Source organism: Corythoichthys intestinalis, chromosome 8 (assembly GCF_030265065.1).
Source record: "Corythoichthys intestinalis isolate RoL2023-P3 chromosome 8, ASM3026506v1, whole genome shotgun sequence".
In the NCBI taxonomy this organism is placed as follows: Eukaryota; Metazoa; Chordata; class Actinopteri; order Syngnathiformes; family Syngnathidae; genus Corythoichthys; species Corythoichthys intestinalis.
Window position 1 is genome coordinate 6,914,844 of NC_080402.1, and position 19,858 is coordinate 6,934,701.

Here is a 19,858-nt window from a genome sequence, read left to right on the forward strand (position 1 = left end):
CGATTCAATTCCAATCATTCTTGATCATTTTTCCCGATCATATACATTTTGGCAATGCATTAAGAAAAAAATGAATAAAACTCAGACGAATATATACTTCAACATACAGTACATAAGTACTGTATTTGTTTATTATGACAATAAATCCTCAAGATGGCATTTACATTATTAACATTCTTTCTGTGAGAGGGATCCACGGATAGAAAGACTTGTGACTTTGTATATTGTGACTAAATATTGCCATCTAGTGTATTGAGCTTTCAGTAAATGATACTGCAGCCATTTAACTTCTGCCCAAATGCATGATGGGAAGTGCAACCATGACTGTGCGTAGGGGCACCAATTGATACATCTTCTCTGCGTTGGGAAAGAACATAGGGTGTTAAGAAAATGATCAACTACTACCTTTCTTCCCCACATTGCCTCCCACGTTATTTTTAATTGCTGAGAGAGGTATTGTAAGGCTTTAGCCACATAAAAAATGGCTCCAAAGGCTGTCAAAATTCTCTCTACTCATTATACGCTGCCTTTTAGCGCTATCTATAGGTAAAACGGCGTCTTTATAGATTGAACGCGGCAATGCGTGAGTGGGTCGTGCAGCGCATGCGTTAATTATTTAACCTGATTATTTAAAAAAAATTAATTACCGCCGTTAACGCAATAAATTTGATAGCCCTACTTTAAGCCAAAACTACTCTGGATGAGTGTAAGACATTTTGTCTGTAACGTTAAATACAATTAGAAAACGATTTAAATAAAAAATATATATATATATTAAAAAAAGGCATGTCCGATATTTTTTTGCCGATTCCGATACTTTGAAAATGATGTCATCGGACCCGATCGATCGACATCTTTAATATATATACATCATATATATATATATATATATATATATATATATATATATTACTGTCTCCATCCATGTACCCGTTTATAATGCGCACCATGATTTTACAATTTTGGGGGGAAAAAGTGTGCGTTATATTCGGGAAATTACGGTATTATTCTTATTATTATATTATTCTCATTTTTATTTATAACGTATTTGTTTTGCTAAATTTAATCGCCATTTGTAATAGGACCAGCAGTGTTTATTAAGGATTTAATGTAGGTTTTTGGCCTTTGGAACAAATTAATGGAATTATAATGTATTCCTATGGGAAAATCCTGCTCAACATACGACCATTTCGACTTACAAACAAGGTCCTGGAACGAATTTACTTCGTATGTAGAGGTACCACTGTATTAATGAATCTCACGTTTGTTCTCCTAAAGAAACCATATTAAAACAAAAAATATATTTCCCTCGCAGTTTTTTTTTTCCATTTTCAAGCATTTTTGAAAAAAGCTCCAGGGAGCCACTAGGGCATCGCTTAAGAGTCGCATGCGGCTCCAGAGCCACGGGTTCCTGACCCCCCGATTTAAAAATCTGAGGACTGGCTGTGAATGCTCATGTTTCACTGCCACTGACAGCGCTAGACATTCAATCCATTTTGACTGTGAATTGGATGTCTAGCGCCGTCAGTGGCAGCTGAAGAGTTAAATACATTCCCTATAAAGGGGTTAAAACACAACTCGACTTGTCTGAATTAAGAAACAAACGCTCATGGATGAAAAAAAAAAAAACAAAAGAGAGAGAGACTTTGCCTCTTTTTTATATAGTTTCAATTAAATCCAATAGAAGCCCCCTATGCCCAGATGGCCATGCAGTTTGAAATAATAGTGGCTGGGGCTAGAATTTAAAGTCATACCTCCAGGCAAAAAACTCCAGTGCACACACAGAATGAAAGTGTAAAATGTTTTTTAATGTATATTTAACAACAAATACCCTGGTGACTATTGATGTTTGGTCTCAGAAGAATCCTCTCCTCTCCCATATCTGAGGGCATGAAATCAAACCTCTCACACTTATTTTTCTGTTTTTTTTTTCTTCCTCTGTGTCTCTTTCACTTTCTCTCTTTAAACATTTATCTTCTGCTTTCTCCTTACAGCCCCTTTGTGCTTTGTGATGTTGATTTTTTTTTTTTCTCTCTGAGCTTTTGGTGCGCCGTGGTCGCCATTTATCTTTCATAGATGCCAGCAGCTAGGAACGCATAAAGTGTTTTCATATCATTGTGACTAATTGTCGTGAGCTCGTGTTTATTCCCTTGGTGTCGCTTGCGCCCCCTCTCAGAGGAACGCTATTTGCGTTAGTAAGACATTAGTTGATAATTGTGTTAGTTAGAGGACAAAATAATTCTTTCTCGAGCGAAGGTCAAGGATGCGATACCTCGAAATGTACTGCGAAGGCTTGGCTAGCGCGAGCTTTTGTTGTTTGACAATGAGAAAGCTTGTTATCTTTCAACTAGGGATGGGATCTGCTATTTGGAATATTATTCAAGTCCCGGAGGAGAAATTCAAGCCCTTCCCAAGCATTTTACAAGATAAATGCACCGATTGGAAATGTCAAACATAAGCAAATTTGTCATTCGGTATTTATGTCCCGCGTTACATTGACTGTCGACTCCTTTAGAGCTTATTTGCTAGGTTTCACACGGTTTTTGATGATTCTAAGGTGCGGCGTTGTGTAGTGGGAGTCAAAAACAAGAGTTCACGTCCTTGACGAAAGATTGTTTTCTGTGACTATGACCAGGGGCGCCGTATAGGGGTGAAAAGTGATATTGATTCTAAGGGCCCATGCCCTGATGGAGCCCACAAAGAAAATTAGAACATTAGGTAATCGTTTGCAAATTGAAATATCAATCATTATGATTTTAATAGGAATAAAATCAAGGGTTTCTTTTTCTTGTTTTGTTTTTGGCAAAATTAGTATTGCCAGCAAAACAAAACAACAACCTTATTTTCATTAAATGGTTTGGTCCGCCCTTCTTTCGATCAGACTGGGAGCAGCGGTGCGCATTTACACCAGTCAATGACTCTGAGTGCGCGGTACTGCAGCATAGGTTTGACTTTTGGGCCGGGGGGTGGGGGGGGGGGGGGCACAACATTTCGATGTCCCCAAAACACAGTGTCAGCAATAAAATTAACTTACAAGAATATTCATAATAATAAGTTGTTAAGGAGCATTTTTTTCCCATCATTCTTGAGGGGAACTCTAAATCAGGCTGCTTAGGCAATACTTTTTGTCAAGACCGTCCATTGAATATGGTATGCCCGCCGGTGTCGTGCCAATGTAGTTACCTCAGTCAAAAATTGTATCTCCTGGGCAGAGCCATACGGAGCTAGATTTGTGTCTTTATTATTCAACCAAAAAATGTCGCTTCAATAAAAAAAAAAAATTAAATGTGTTTGAAAGCAAAAATAAATTTGAAACTCAAAAAACTACAAAAAAATGCATGTGAAAGCTTTTTTTTTTTGATTGAAGCAACTTTTTTGATTGAAGTAATGTTGATTTGGTTTGGGGCCACAATTTGGCAAGGACATTTTTGTTTTTATTATTCAATCAAAAAATAAGTTGCTTCAATAAGTATAGATTTAAAAAAAAAAAAAAAAAAACACTTCAATCAAGAAAAAAATACATTTCGATCATGGAAAAATGCGAAAAAATATTTGAGATTGAAAAATTTGCATTTGAGCACTGAATTTTTCATTGAAAAAGTGTTCTTTGATTGAAGCAATCATTTTGGTGTTTGGGCCATATTATGATGAGGACGTTTGTGTCTAAATCATTCAATCCCCAAAAAAGTTGCTTCAATCAAAAAAAATATTTTCGATCAAAGAAAAAAAAAATCATTTTTTAAAGTCATTTTTTTTCTAAATATTTAGCTTAACATGTAAATTCACACGACTAGAGACTGGAAGCAACAAAATAAAAGCTGGTGGAGCATTTCAGACTGTTTGTTTACGTTGCTTGAAAATGAATAAAACCTACTCAACGGTGGCAGTCTGCTCTTTGACATGAGTCGTTGTGATAATAACAATATATAAGTAAAAAAAATATTTAGAGAAACTATTTAAAGAGTATTTTGTGTGCTCCAGCTTTTATTTTGTTACTTCTGGTCTCCAGTCATGTGAATTTGTATATTAAGCTAAATATTTAGTTCCAACCGTTTCCAGATTCAGCAATTAGGATATAGAATATAAATTTAAGATTTAAAGTAAATATTTAGTTTTGGATTTAAACATTCAGTTCCAAAACTTCTTATTTAAAAATGAATATTTAGGTTGCTATATAATGTTGTAAATGTGCAAAAAAAAGTGACTAAAAATTTCACACCACGTTTTCAACACTGTGTGGCGCTAAATGTGAGAAAATGTTGTCGTAATTTTCAGCATGTTCTGCTTTACAAACGGCGCCCCATAGTAGCCTATAGTGGAGATCGCGAGTTTCCAGATGGGGCTAAGCCTACTCCATAATGAAATACTGTAATTGTTTGCTAGCTAGTGTTTGCTACACTTTTAGCTTACATTTAATCTGTACAGTAGGCAAACCCTTAGCAAGCTCTTCATTCTAAAACAGTTGTATACTGTATACTGTAATGCAGGGGTGTCCAAACTTTTTGCAAAGAGGGCCAGATTTGGTGTGGTAAAAATTTGGGGGGCCGACCTTGGCTGACGTCCTTTACGTAGAACGATATATTTAGGCAAATTTTAGCAAGCCATTCTGTGTGTCACATTTGCTTTATTATTATTTTTAATTAATAATTTCAACAATCTCGCAACTAGCCTTTGTGGCGTTCTCCTTCGACTCACGGGCTCCTGCGAAATACTGCTGCTGTAAAATTAAACTAGCTTCAAGTTGCTTCAATTTCTCACTACGCATCGTCCCTGTAATCTTGTTGTACACGTCATCGTGTCTTGTTTGGTAATATCGCCTCACTTTGAAAACTTAAAACTCTTTACAAAGAGCGACTGTCTCTTTGCAAATGAGGCAGACAGTTGTTGCGTATTTTAGTGAAGAAATAGTCCAATTTCCACCTATCCTTGACAGGTCGGCTGTCGCAGTCAACTTTCTTTTTTTTTTTTGTTGATTGTCGCCATTTTAGAAAATTGGGAGTAAAGGGTCACACGGGGTAATGTTGCTTAGAGTGCTGCTGCCTTTTAGTGGGTAAATAAGGAGCAGCATTTAGTGTGTAAGCTACTTCGTATGCTGATAGCAGTAGTGCTGGCCAATTTATTAAGTCTGTGTGCGGGCCAGACATTATTGATTTTAGGACAGAGGCTGGGGGCCGGATTAAATTTGACCACGGGCCGCATTTGGCCCCCGGGCCGGACTTTGGACATGTCTGCTGTAATGTATACTGTAGTGTAGATAAGTTAAAACAAAACATTTATGCTAAGTCCTTCATTATGGTATTTGCTTTGAGAAAATTTGTAATAAAAATATATTTAGACTGTAAAAAATGGCCTTCAGTACATTTCTTATGCAGGAAATTACGTAGTTGATACTCTAAATGTGTGTGTGTCCCAGCACTGATGGTGGGGCCTAAAGTGATATCTTTTCACGGAGCCCAAAATCCCTGGCAGTGCCCCTGACGATGACTTCTGCGTAAGTTAGATGGTTGCTTTTGTAAAAATCCATCAAACTCAGTCAAATCTTCTATAAGTCACAGACTTATAGAAGAGAAGAAAAAAGTGGAATAAAATGCCTAAAAGAGAAAAGGTCGCTAGTTTCTTCTCACTCCAGGGCTTAACACCAACTGCTAACCTCTGCTCCATCTTCTCTTCGACTGGACTATTAGACACCGTCAATAATGCTTTTGTTTTCTCGTGTCTCTTCTTGGGTGTGCAGGACGCTGCCGGCAAGGTGCTGGACCGCTGGACCATCATGTCCCGAGAAGAAGAGATCATCACCCTGCAGCAGTTCTTGCGCTTCGGGGAGACCAAATCCATCGTGGAATTGATGGCTATTCAGGAGAAGGAAGGTCAGGCAGTCACCGTTCCTTCCGCCAAGACCGATTCCGGCATAAGGACGTTCATTGAGAGCAACAACAGGACGCGCAGCCCGGGACTACTTACGCATTTAGAAAATAGCAGCCCATCTAGTATCCATCATTTTGAGAATATTCCCAACAGTTTAGCTTTCCTTCTCCCATTCCAGTACATCAACCCTGTGTCTGCCCCCATGTTAGGCTTGCCACCCAACGGACTGCCGATGGAACAATCCGCTCTCCGACTTCGGGAGCCCAGCTTGCCCAATCAAGTGGAACAGGTGGAGACGAGCGAGTCCGACGTCTCCCTTTCGCCTTTCCGTACCGGCCAGAGTCCGAGCCGCGGGGTGCTCGGCGCCATGAACAACAACACTGAACCCAAAACCGAGCCTAGCAACAGGGCGTCCCCGATCTCGCCGTCTCCGTCCCTCCATCAAGCTCAACAGCAGCAGAGCCAGCAGCAACAGCAGCAAGGTCAACAGCAGTCCCAAACTCAGTCTCAGCAACCCAATACGCTGAGCGACCACCAGGTTCACCACCACTTCGTCAAAGAAGAGCAATCCAAGTCCATAACTCACACTTCGTTTTCCTCCAAAATGCATCGCATGCGCCGCATGGGCTCCACTTCCCGCAAAGGCCGCGTGTGCTGCAACTCTTGCGGCAAGACCTTCTACGACAAAGGCACGCTTAAGATACACTACAACGCGGTGCACTTGAAGATTAAGCACCGCTGCACTATCGAGGGCTGCAACATGGTCTTCAGTTCCCTACGCAGCCGCAACCGTCACAGCGCCAACCCAAATCCGCGGCTGCACATGCCCATGCTGCGCAATAACCGTGATAAGGACCTCATCCGGGCCAACTCCAACTCTGGTACGCCCGTCATCTCAAGTACCAAAAATGGTGGCTTCACACTTACCAGTCCCGGCAGGCCGCCGCTGGGCTTTACCACTCCACCGATAGACCCCATGCTTCAGTCCCCGCTGCAAAGCCCGCTGGTGTTCCCCTCTCTCAAATCAGTGCAGCCAGTGCAACCTGTGCCTCCGTTCTATCGTACGCTACTGTCCCCGGCAGACTTAGTGAGTCCACCTGTCTCGCTACCCACGAGCCCCATTTTGCCCACCACCACCAACAGCACCTCACTGATGGACCAGCAACAACAGATGCTGGCCGCGGCTGTGGCTTCGCACAATAACATCCACATGTCCGAGATGGGAGCCGTGTCTCATGGCATCAACGTATCCGGCGGCCATCAAGAGGCCACGACGGGCCCCGCCGACCCCGCTCCCAAGAAAAAGCCTCGTAAATCCAGCATGCCCGTGAAGATCGAGAAGGAAGTGATCGACGTTGCGGACGACTATGAAGACAAAGACGAGGACGACGACGATCACATCAACCACAATCACCACCATCACCATTCGTCGCTTCTTCACAACACGCACATCAAAATGAACGGAAACTACAACAGCAACAACAACGGCGTGACAGGGAACCACAGCGGCGGGAGTGGACAGCAGTCCCCTTCCCAAGATGAGATGAGTCCCGGCATTAATCTGCGCGGCATGATGAGACAAAGTGAAGACGAATGCCGGGAGGGAGGGGGTAGCGACAGCAGAAGCGAGCTCCGAGGCTCCAACGAGCTACGCTGCATGGACAGCTACACCTCCGAGGACCAAGACCACGAAAGAGACTTTGAGAACGAGTCGGAAACCTCGGACTCCAAGATGTATTACAGAGACGAGATGATGGATGTGGAGGAACAGCAGAAACACTCCAAAAATGGCAAAGATCACAACGATGACGGCCGAGAAGAAGGCCATCTGAGGAAAGAAATGGAAGGCAAGGGTCAACTATCGCCATCCCCTCACCAGGCATCTATCAAGATCAAGGAAGAACTCAACGACCCCACTTACGACATGTTCTGCATGAGCCAGTACGGCCTCTACAATGGAGGCATGGCGGCTGCCGCCGCCGCCGCAGCCAGCATGGCCGCCCTACACGAGAGCTTCATCTCCTCCATGGGTTACGGCGCCAGCCCGCCCAAGTTTCCCACTTCCCACTCACCCGACGGGGACCCGTGCTCGAGTCCGGATCCCAAGATCTGCTACGTGTGCAAGAAGAGCTTCAAAAGCTCCTACAGCATGAAACTGCACTACAAGAACGTACACCTCAAAGAGATGCACGTGTGTACGGTGGCTGGCTGCAACGCCGCGTTCCCTTCCCGGCGGAGTCGAGACAGGTGAGTGCTTGATCATGATTTGACTGCACGGTTGTCGGTTTGATCTTGCAGAGACGTGACTAAACCGCATTTCATTAGATACTAGAGAAGTAGTACTAACTTTTACTAACTCTGAAGGCGGAATACTAGTGAACATGTCCGTGTCAGTGGGACCTTTCAGAATTGAACAACATTATTCACTCTTCAAATTTTCTTATAATCGAAAAATACTAAACCATGCAGTTTCTGAGTAAATGAACTTGTCTGGAGAGGAATTTTTTGAGGGGAGGAGTGTTAGTTGTTTCATTGCTAGCATTGTTAGCATAACCTTTTTAGCTTGCTAAAGGAAGAAAACAGTGACTAACATGATACGCTAGACCTGACAGTTTGCCAAAACACTAATTCGGGCAAAGTTATGTCCTTATGTCTATTTTTCAACGTTTTATAAAATAGGTAAGCCTTTTTTAAATGTTTCACACTACCTCATGCTACAGAATCAGAATTTTTTTGTAGTTTTTTCTGACATAAGTTTCTTCTCTTGGTCAGCAGTAACAGCTAGGTACAAAGCTAGCTTCTCCTCCTGATAAAAAGCTAACATTAGTAGCTAAATAAGCCAAAAATGGATAGAAATTGAAATATTACCATTGATTGCTTGATAGTTTACCCGTAGAACTCACTATCAGTTGACAGGAAACAGGGCACGGGGCCGCTGTAGGGGGCCTATTTTCAAAAACTTAAAATATTTTCAAAACCAAAGCCGCTAGCGACCTAAAACCAGAACAGGCACCTCCCTTAGATATATACGTATATATCGGCATCAAAAAAATTCCAAATTCGTTCCCTAATAAAAACATTCAATTCATACAAGTATAACAAAACTTAAAATTCGAGATGTCCCGATCGATCAGGATGCCGATCGATCGGGTCCGATCACGTCATTTTCGAAGTACCGGAATCGACAAAAAAATATCGGACATGCCTTTTTTTGATATATATATATATATATATATATATATATATATTTTTTTTTTTTTAAATTAAATCGTTTTCTAATTGTATTTAACATTACAGACATAATGTGTTACACTCTTCCAGAGTCTTTAGTTTAAGCTTAAGGTAGGGTTATCAAATTTATCGCGTTAATGGCGAGAATTAATATTTCTTACATTTATCACGGTACAATATTTAACGCAATTAACTCATGCCCTGACCACTCACGCATTGCCACGTTCAATCTATAATGGCGCTGCTTTACCCATACAGTATATAGAGCTAAAAGGCAGAGTAAAATAAGTAGAGTGAATTTTGGCAGCCTTTGCAGCCTTTTTTAAAATGGCTAAAGCCTTACAATCCCTCTCCCAACGATTAGAATAATCGTGGGAAGCAATGTGGGGAAGAAAGGTAGTAGTTGATATTTTTCTTAACACCCTTTGTTATTTCCCAACGCAGAGAAGATATATCAATTGGTACCACGACGCACAGTCATGGTTGCACTTCCCATCATGCATTTGGGCAGAAGTTAAATGGCTACAGTATCATTTACTGAAAGCTCAACAAATACACTAGATGGCAATATTTAGTCACAATATACAAAGTCACATTTATCCTTTAAGAATTGCAAGTCTTTCTATCCGTGGATCCCTCTCAGAAAGAATGTTAATAATGTAAATGCCATCTTGAGGATTTATTGTCATAATAAATAAATACAGTACTTATGTACTGTATGTTGAATGTATATATTTTTCCGAGTTTTATTCATTTTTTTCTTAATGCATTGCCAAAATGTATTTGATCGGGAAAAATTATCGGGAATGATTGGAATTGAATCGGGGCAAAAAAAAAAGCAATCGGATCGGGAAATATCGGGATTGGCAGATACTCAAACTAAAACGATCGGATCGGGAGCAAAAAAACATGATTGGAACAACCCTACTTAAAATGTCTGTAAAATTCTTAGATTTTACGCTAAATGCACAAAATTCATCAAATAATCATCTATATTTTCAGGCTCAATAGCAATATTTAACATGTCATAAATTTGTCAAGATTTTGCCCCAATTAGCGACTTAATGCAATTTTGATAAGTTTTGAACAGCTAATGAATCACTCAATTTTCACATCAAAAACCTAATACTAGAGGCAAGCATGCAGTATCCTCTTAATTTTACTCATCTTATTTATGTTGAATTCCGATGTCACTATTGCCTTAGCGCGTCTTGCCGGCTATCTGGCCCTTACTAGTTTTTTTTCAAAAAACGGTCAATTGGCCGATAATTACCTGATTATTTGAATGTAAACTTACGCTATTGTGTATGGATACAACATGGCGGCCATCACAAAACAAAGAGGTTTTTAAGTTGAAAATTCTTGTAAATCAATGTGTAAATCCCGGAATTTCTAAAGATACAAACGTAAAACAGTCTAGATTCTTGGTTAAAGGCAAAAATAAAAAACGGGCAGTTATCATTCATTTTACGTAAATATTTCAAGCTAAAGTTACGTTATTTTTTTCATAACGTTTCAAAGTGCATGCAAGGTGCTATTTTACATAATAACGACCTTGAATCCTCGACCAAATCACTATCAAGACAATCCTGCTTGTTTGTGCAGTATACACTAAAATTTTTGTCCTGTTTCCACTTATATCTGTCGTTGGAACGCAGCGTGCTTGAGTGTATCACAGTTAGAGCTGAAACGAATACTCGAGCAACTCGAGTTTAAAAACTAATCCAAGTAATTTTATTCACCTCGAGTAATCGTTTAGTTTGACAGCTCTAAGCATCACGTTTTGCTCTGACTACTTTTAATGCGGGACAACGCGCTGATGTCACGTGCGTAGAGGAAGAAGCAAAAAAAAAAAAAAAAAAAAAAACTTACATCAGCCGACAGCCGCTACAAACGACGCCGACGTCGCTAAAAACTAGCCCGCACGATGCTACGTTGATAGCAGGTAGCTTCTGATGAGTCTCATCGAGATCACATGTATGTTGAACTAGATGCGAAATGACAGACTCGGCCGCGTCTGGGCAGCGTTAGTAAACAGCCGCCATCTTAAAGCAGTAGAGCGCTAAGCGCTAATAAAGAGCGCTAAGCGCTAATAAATAAGATTAACGTTACTGTCACTAGCTCACATAATGTTAGCCCTGCGGAGGTCTAGGTTTCTATTAATTATGACCACTGTCGATGCGTGGCTAACGTGTCTTACATACAGGCTTTAATATAACAGCGTTGTGGAGTGATGAGGGTGTAAAATTAAAACATAATAAAGCTAACTGTCAGTTTTAGCTCAGTTGTCATTGCTGAATAAAACACCAAGTAGCACTGGTCCTTAATGTGCTCCAATACAGCAGGTATCATACATTTATTTTGAACACTGCAAAAACTCAAAATCCTATCAGGACTTACAGTTTAGACTAACTTAAAACTTAACTAGAACTTAAAAATGACTTGACACAAATAGAAATTCAATTGAAACATGTGGGAAAAAATCCTCCCATATATATATATATATATATATATATATATATTTTTTTTTTTTTTTTTTAATAAGATCTGAAGGTTTTTTTTTTTTTTTTGAGTGAAAGCAATGAATGTCTTTTTTTTTTTTTAATTATTATTATAGTTACATCTGAGATGCAATTCTTGTTTTCTCATGTATATTTATAACTGCTCTTCACCTAAAAATATATTTGTTTTATCCGATTACTCGATTAATCGATAGAATTTTCAGTCGATTACTCGATGACTAAAATATTCGATAGCTGCAGCCCTAATCGCAGTGAAAGCTGCCACGACGCTCTGCCAGGCCCGGCCCCCTACGGTAAGCCGTGGTGCAATGTCTGTAGGAGCTATATCGTCAACTGATAGTGAAGTCTGTGCTTTACCTATTATTGATAAATATGTAAAAGAAAACCAGAAAAGTAAAGGCTTATTTTTCAAGAAATTTGAAGCCAGAATCTCTTCCATTTCTGTCGTTAAAACCGAATAGGGACTCGGCAAACTTCCAACTCTAAGTCCCAAATCTAAAAACTACATTAATTTCACTTGCATTTCTGGCATCTGCCAGTTAGTAACAAATACAAGGGGAAAAAAATATCGATTCCGTGACATCTGCTCCCAGTCAAATTCCTAAAAAGGCAGGTGCTAGCATGTAACAGACACATACGCGGCAACTCACGGCGGCCGTCGAGCCTCCAGCTGCAGTTTTGTTTACCTGCCCTCTCTCCTCCCGCCTTGTCGCGGAAAGGTGAAGGCGCATGCATTAACGTTGACAGCTGTTAGTCAAACCGCTGCATTTATTAGCGCGTCGGGGGAGGATGAGCCGAGACCCGGTCTCGTTAACACATATCGGGGTCCCCCCCGCCCTGCCGTGGAATATACAGTGTGTTCACCGTAGCAGCACGGAAGGTGCAGAGAATCTGTTGCCTCAGGCGAGTGCACAACCATGAACAGAATACAAACCAGTGTCTTTGGGGTGAAAAAAGTGACTGACCTTTCGCTTTTGTGTTGACGTCATCTACTCTTAGCTGTCTAATAGCGGTGGACGGCTAGCGGGTGGTAAATTCCTTCGAAAATACAGGACTCATTACTCAAAAAACGAATATACACGCTCGTGTCCTGTCCGTCCCTCGATACCGCGCTAATGACATAATGCACATTGGAGCGTAACGACAGCGATAAAAGGGCAATGCGATGCGCTCGTTTTCATAAAAGCCATTTAAGTCCGAGGAAATTAGGAAATGTTGACATAACATCGCCTGTTATTACTTTTAAGGGAGACAAATCAGGTTCCGTTCTTCGCGCCACTAATTTTATTTACAGCCAATTGTGTGGCAATAACAGCTAATTGGCACTCGTTTCTGCTGCTCTGCCTCGGCAATTAATATGAAAGGTCCGCTGGCCTAAGTGGAAGGCTTGATACGCGCGCCGCCATTACGAATCGGAAATATGAAAGAGGTGTTGGCGAAGCATTAGGAGTCTTTATCATCTGCTGCTATATGCTGAGCAAATGTGTTAGAAGTTGCGAACACGGTAGTAATGAGGAATATTATGAAAATAACAGTTTTTTTTATCAAGATTGAAGTATAAAATAGTTACAGTAATTTTTGGAGTATAAGACGCTACTTTCCAGTCAAGCTTATAATATGTGGATTTTTACAAGCTAATGAGCTGCATGCCTTTTGGTGTGCAATATGTATCCCATACTACATTTCAGACACGTTATATTCCAGTGCAGTTCATGTATGAATGAATAATGTTGTCTTGCAAAATATGGAGGGTGCGGCTTATAGGCCGGAAATTACAGTAATTGCTTATTTTGCGGGGCGGGGAATCTAGATTACACAACTAAATTAATATTTTGGGGGGGGGGGGGGGGGTGTAAGCCATACACTTCACTATCAGTTGACAGGATACGGGGCCGCTCTGTAGGGGGCCTACGTATTTTCAAAAACTTAAAATTTAAATATTTTCAAAACCAAAGCCGCTAGCGACCTAAAACCAAAACTGACATCTCCCTTAAGCATACATGAATCTCCATGAGAAGTGGCATAAAAAATTCAAAGTCATTCACAAATAAAATCCAAATTACTTATTTTTATATAAGTATAACAAAACTTGAAATTGCTATAAAATTCTCAGATTTTACGCTAGAGCAGTGCTTCTCAATTATTTTCTGTTACGCCCCCCCCAAGGAAGACGTAAATGTTTCGCGCCCCCCCAAACTCTCTGCCGCCACTGTAAATAGTATCATTTACCTATAATATTACTATTATAAGTACGCCTCTACCAAACATTGTCCTTTTTTTCGATTACAGAAAAAAAGTAACAGATAAACTTATCATAGAGTATAACTTTATTAACATTGTTTTGTTTGTAACAGAAGAATTAACGCGCGTCAATTTGCCTGAATTAAAAAAAAGTCACATCCAAACTGTAAAAATACACTCAAGGTACATTTTTGACCATTTGATACTGAAAGATAAAATGTAATCAAATCAGTAAATAATAACAAATTCAAATTGATTAGAAACATTAACTTATGAGGACGATATGCCAAAATATTTGACTGAAAAAAAAAAAAAAAAAAAAAGTATTTGGACAGAAGGACAGTTTTTATTTTTGCTGCTCACAGTTTCACTTCCTTTGCAATGGTGTGGGGTTATTTTTACCGAGCATGCTAACAGTGCTCACTAGAGATGCCGATCAGTCGGGTCCGATCACGTCATTTTCAAAGTATCAGAATCGGCAAAAAAAATATCGGACATGCCTTCTTTTAATATATATATATTTTTTTTAATTAAATCGTTTTCTAATTGTATCTAACGTTACAGACATAGTATGTTACACTCATCCAGAGTCTTTAGTTTAGGCTTAAGGTAGGGTTATCAAATTTATCCCGATAACGGCGGTAATTAATTTTTTAAAAAATGTATCACATTAAAATATTTAATGCATGCGCTGCACGACCCACTCACGCATTGACGCGCTCAATCTGTAATGGCGCCGTTTTACTTATATAGAGAGCTAAAAAGCAGCGTACAATGAGTAGAGTGAATTTTGGCAGCCTTAGGAGCCTTTTTTTGATTGGCTAAAGCCTTACAATCCCTCTCCCTACGATTAGAAATACTGTGAGAAGCAATGTGGGGAAGCACGGTAGCACTACGCACAGTCATGGTTGCTAAAGGCGTGTTACATCTACCCATCATGCATTTGGGCATGGCTACAGTATCATTTACTGAAAGTTCAACAAATACACTAGATGGCAATATTTAGTCACAATTAGAGCTGAAACGAATACTCGAGCAACTCGAGTAACTCGAGTTTAAAAAGTGATCCGAGTAATTTTATTCACCTCGAGTAATCGTTTATTTTGACAGCTCTAAGCATCACGTTTTGCTCGGACTACTTTTAATGCGGGACAACACGCTGATGTCACGTGCGTTGAGGAAGAAGCAAAAAAAAAAAAAAAAAAAAAACTTACTCCAGCCGACAGCCGCTACAAACGACGCCGACGTTGCTAAATACTAGCCCGCACATGCTACGTTAGTTGCAGGTAGCGTCTGATGAGTCTCAGAGATCACATGTATGTTGAACTAGATGCGCAATGACAGACTAGGCCGCGTCTGGGCAGCGTTAGCAAACAGCCGCCATTTTAAAGCAGTAGAGCGCTAAGCGCTAATATATTAGATTAACGTTACTGTCACTACTAGCTCACGTAACGTTAGCCCTGCGGCGGGCTAGGTTTCTATTAATTAAGACCACTTTAGATGCGTGGCTAACATGTCTTACATACAGGCTTTAACATAACATAGCGTTGTGGAGTGATGAGGGTGTCAAATAAAAACTCAATAATGCTAACTATCAATTTTAGCTCAGTAGTCATTGCTGGATAAAACACCAAGTAGCACTAGTCCCTAATGTGCTCCAATACAGCCTGTATCATACATTTATTTTGAACACTGCAAAAACTCAAAATCCAATCAGGACTTACAGTTTAGACTAACTTAAAACTTAACTAGAACTTAAAAATGGCTTGACACAAATAGAAATTCAATTGAAAAACGTGGGGAAAAAATCCTAACTTTTAAGTGATGTGTGTTATCAAGCGTAAAGGCATTATTAGGTGTATATATATACATATATACTTTTTAAAATAAGATCTAAAGGTTTTTTGAGTGAAAGCAGTGAATTAGTCTTTTTTTTTTTATTCTAGTTACATCTGAGATGCAATTGTTGGCTGTTTTCAACAATATACATCAAAAATAAAGACATTGATTGACTAAAAATGATTAAATGTCTTGTTTACTCATGTATATCTATAATTGCTCTTCACCTAAAAATATATTTGTTTTATTCGATTAATCGATAGAATTTCCAGTCGATTACTTGATTACTAAAATATTCGATAGCTGCAGCCCTAGTCACAGTATACAAAGTCACAAGTCTTTCTATCCGTGGATCCCTCTCACAGAAAGAATGTTAATAATGTAAATGCCATCTTGAGGATTTATTGTCATAATAAACAAATACAGTACTTATGTTGAATGTATATATTCGTCAGAGTTTTAGTCATTATTTTCTTAATGCATTGCCAAAATGTATATGATCGGGAAAGATTATCGGGAATGATTGAAATTGAATCGGGAGTAAAAAAAAAGCAATCGGATCGGGAAATATCGGGATCGGCAGATACTCAAACTAAAATGATCGGGATTGGATCGGGAGCAAAAAAACATGATTGGAACAACCCTAGTGCTCACTGCTTTACTGATATAACACTGACAAAGCGGGACGATCGTTGGCCATATTCGGCACGTTTTCGCTGAAAAATAATCAATCGGCTTATCAATGAGATTGAAATTAAATGTCTTTAAGTGGCGTCTTAATTGATTTGGCTTCCGGCTGTCCGCTATAATCATTTTTAGACACAGTAAACAGTGGTCTTTCCTCATCTCCCACTGAATTAAAAGTCAAAACCAAAAGGCAAACGGTCCGAAAAAAAAGCGCATTCTCGGCGGCCGAGGGAGAACCGTAGGTGAGGGCGGTCGTCGTGACAATCCCAAGCCGAAAATGGCACTTCTCGGGCGGACACGTGAGAACCGGAGAAAACAGTGGGTCGCTGCGTGAGTCCGTCCGGAAAACGGCTTTCGAAAACAGTGCACATCTCTTCATCTCTTTTCTGTGTGCTCTTGCTTAGGTAAAAAATACTGCACGCACTCTGAAAATAAGCGCGCCACTGCCTCCCACTGAGTGGATGTGCAAGTACACTTTACACTACAGTAGTACGGAAAAAAAAAAAAAAAAAAGGCATGTTCCCCGAGGTTACAAGCGCCACCCCTGCCATCGCTCTGCGCCCCCCTGCGCTAGAGGCACAAAAATCACCAAATGCAGACATAATCACCTATATCTTCAGCATCAATAGCAATATTTAACACATCATATAAGTTTTTGCCCGATATAGCGACTTACATTATTTCTATTATTATATAGTGCAATTTTGACATGTTTTCAACAGCTAATAAATACTCAATTTTCACATCAATAAGCATGTGGAATCATCTTAATTTTACTCAACAAAAGCAAATTTAGCATTTTTCTATATACATTTAGTTTGAATTCACTATTGCCTCAGCACGTTGTTTTTAGATTGGAATGTCACATGAAATAAAACACATAAAAGCCTTTTTTTGTTTTTTCTGTATGGACGCAGAAATGTTTAAATTGCTAGTTTCTTTCCAAAGAAACAGGCAGTTGGCCGAAGATTACCTGATTATTTGAATGTAAAGTTACGTTATTGTGTATGGATATAAAATCCAACATGGTGGCCATCACAAAACAAAGAGCTTTTTAAGTTGAAAATTCTTGTAGACAAAAGCGTAAATCTCGGAATTCCTATTGATATGAATGTAAAACAGTCTAGAAAAAAAAAAACGGGCAGTTATCATTCATTTTACGTAAATATTTCGAGCTAAAATTACATTATTATATATTTATATATTATATATATATATATATATTATATTATTTTTTCCATTCATTTCATTTTTTTCACAATGTTTCAAAATGCATGCATGGTGCTATTTTATGTAATAAGTACCTTGAATCCTCAACCAAATCACTCTTGCGACACTCCTGCCTGCTTGTATAAACTAGAACTTTTATCCTGTTTCCACCTAAATCCGGCATTAGATCAGCATTTATTGCTGTGAAAGCATCCGCGACGCTCTGCCTGGCCCGGCCCCCTACGGGAAGCCGTGGCGCAATGTCGGTAGGAGCTGTATCGTCAACTGATAGTGAAGTCTACAGTATGTGTAAGTACTGAATAGAATAGAATAGAATAGGTCTTTATTGTCATTGTCACCAACAGAACATTGTGAACAACAAAATTGGACATAGCACTCCAGTATAAACATATGCATTTGAGAAATAAACAAAAGTTAAGTCCGTTTTTTAAATTAAAATAAACCAAGAATAAAGTGTAAAATATGTGAGGCTAATTTATGTTACATTTACTTTTTCCTGAAAATGACTTTGTTTGTTTTTGTTTTACACCAAATTACAAGATAAAATGAATGAAAGAAATAATACCTGGGCATTAGTAAATGCTTCAAAACAAACAGTTCTTGTGTTCTATTTAACCCTTTCAGGGACGATATTCAGAAGTAGCTTTTTCCTATTTGACGAAACGAAACACTTCAGAACTTTTAACTCTTTATCGGACAAGTGACTAATTTTGAGTCATTAAAAAAATATCTATATATATTTTAGCAATACATATACATATAATTTGTGCGTGAAGGGGTTAAATGCTGGACGAATTATTAAATTCATATTTTGAATACTGTAACATTCAAGTCATAATTGTTTCATGAAAAATGGTCAAAGAAAAATACACTTGTGCCTAATATGTGATAGTAAATTGTGGTGCTGCAACGATTAATCGATTAACTTGAATTATTCCAAATAGAAAAAAGATTCAAATTAAATTTTGCTGCTTCCAGTATTTGTTTAATCAAAATGGCGTTTTAACGGTTTGTTTTGAAAGTGTTTGCATTTAGTTTTATTATTTGGGTGTTTACACTGCCTTCTAGTGGCAACAGTGACTATGATATAACTTTTTTCACATGGTTGAATCCAGTTGCTCCCTGTTGAGACCAACATAAGCTAAGTTTTTGTATGAGGTCATGTTTTTTAATGCAGTCATAATTCATTTCATAGGTACATTTAGCCATTTTTGTGGGAATATGTGTTTGAACCATTTTTTAAGAGCATTGTTTAAAAAAAACAACAACTGCATTTTATATCATTTAAGCCAGGGGTGTCCAAACTTTTTGCAAAGGGGGCCAGATTTGGTGTGGTAAAAATGTGGGGGGCCGACCTTGGCTAACGTCCTTTACGTAGAACAATATAATTTAGCAAATTTTACCAAGCTCTTCTGTGTGTCACATTTGCTTTATTTTTTAAAATTAATAATTTCAACAATCTCGCAACTAGCCTTTGTGGCGTTCTCTTTCGACTCTGGGGCTCTTGCGAAATGATGCTGTTTTGAAATTAAACTAGCTTCAAGTTGCTTCAATTTCTCGGTCCGTATCTTCCCTGTAATCCTGTCGCACATATCAGCGTGTCTTGTTTGGTAATATTGCCTCACATTGAACTCTTTAAAAACAGCGACTGTCTCTTTGCAAATGAGGCAGACACAGTTGCGTATTTTAGTGAAGAAATAGTCCAATTTCCACCTATCCTTGAAGCGTTGGCCATCGCAGTCAACTTTCTTTTTTTTTGTTGATTGTCGCCATTTTAGAAAATTGGAAATACTGTATTGGCCCGAATATAAGATGGCCCTGATTATAAGAAGACCCCCTCTTTTTCAAGAATCAAGTTTGAAAAAAGACTTTTTGAACACTAAATTAATTTTCATACTGAAAATAATTACAGTACATCCGAAACAAATGATTATAACAATATATTTGAGATAAAAGGCATGTTATTTTGCCTCATTCAAATCTTAATATCTGAACATTTAAATATGTAAACTAAAGTGCAATCACATTCCTAAATGAATGGCTTCTTGTTTTTGAATTGTAAATAAACCAATCTATTGTGATAAAACAACAAAATTGCAATAACTGCATTAACCATCAAAGTGAAGTCTAACTGTAACTGTAGTCTTGAAACAAATCTGAATAAGGAAAAACATTGCAATAAAATAATGCAAACTGGTTAAACTAGTAGCTGAGATCTGCCACGACAGAACATCGCTTCAATG

At 38.9% G+C, this 19,858-nt stretch overlaps 1 protein-coding gene and 1 long non-coding RNA gene across 7 annotated transcripts in view; one reads left to right on the forward strand and one right to left on the reverse strand.

Moving 5' to 3' along the window:
- Positions 1-19,858, forward strand: part of bnc2 (basonuclin zinc finger protein 2) — a 467,285-nt gene that overhangs the window by 421,811 nt on the left and 25,616 nt on the right. For all 6 annotated transcript variants that reach the window (XM_057842558.1, XM_057842555.1, XM_057842557.1 and 3 more), the window contains one exon: positions 5,735-8,112. In XM_057842558.1, the coding sequence (XP_057698541.1) occupies positions 5,735-8,112 (2,378 nt within the window). The remainder of the gene's footprint in view (positions 1-5,734; positions 8,113-19,858) is intronic.
- The window catches only part of LOC130919919 (uncharacterized), a 71,755-nt gene that overhangs the window by 5,575 nt on the left and 46,322 nt on the right, over positions 1-19,858 (reverse strand). The window lies entirely within an intron of this gene.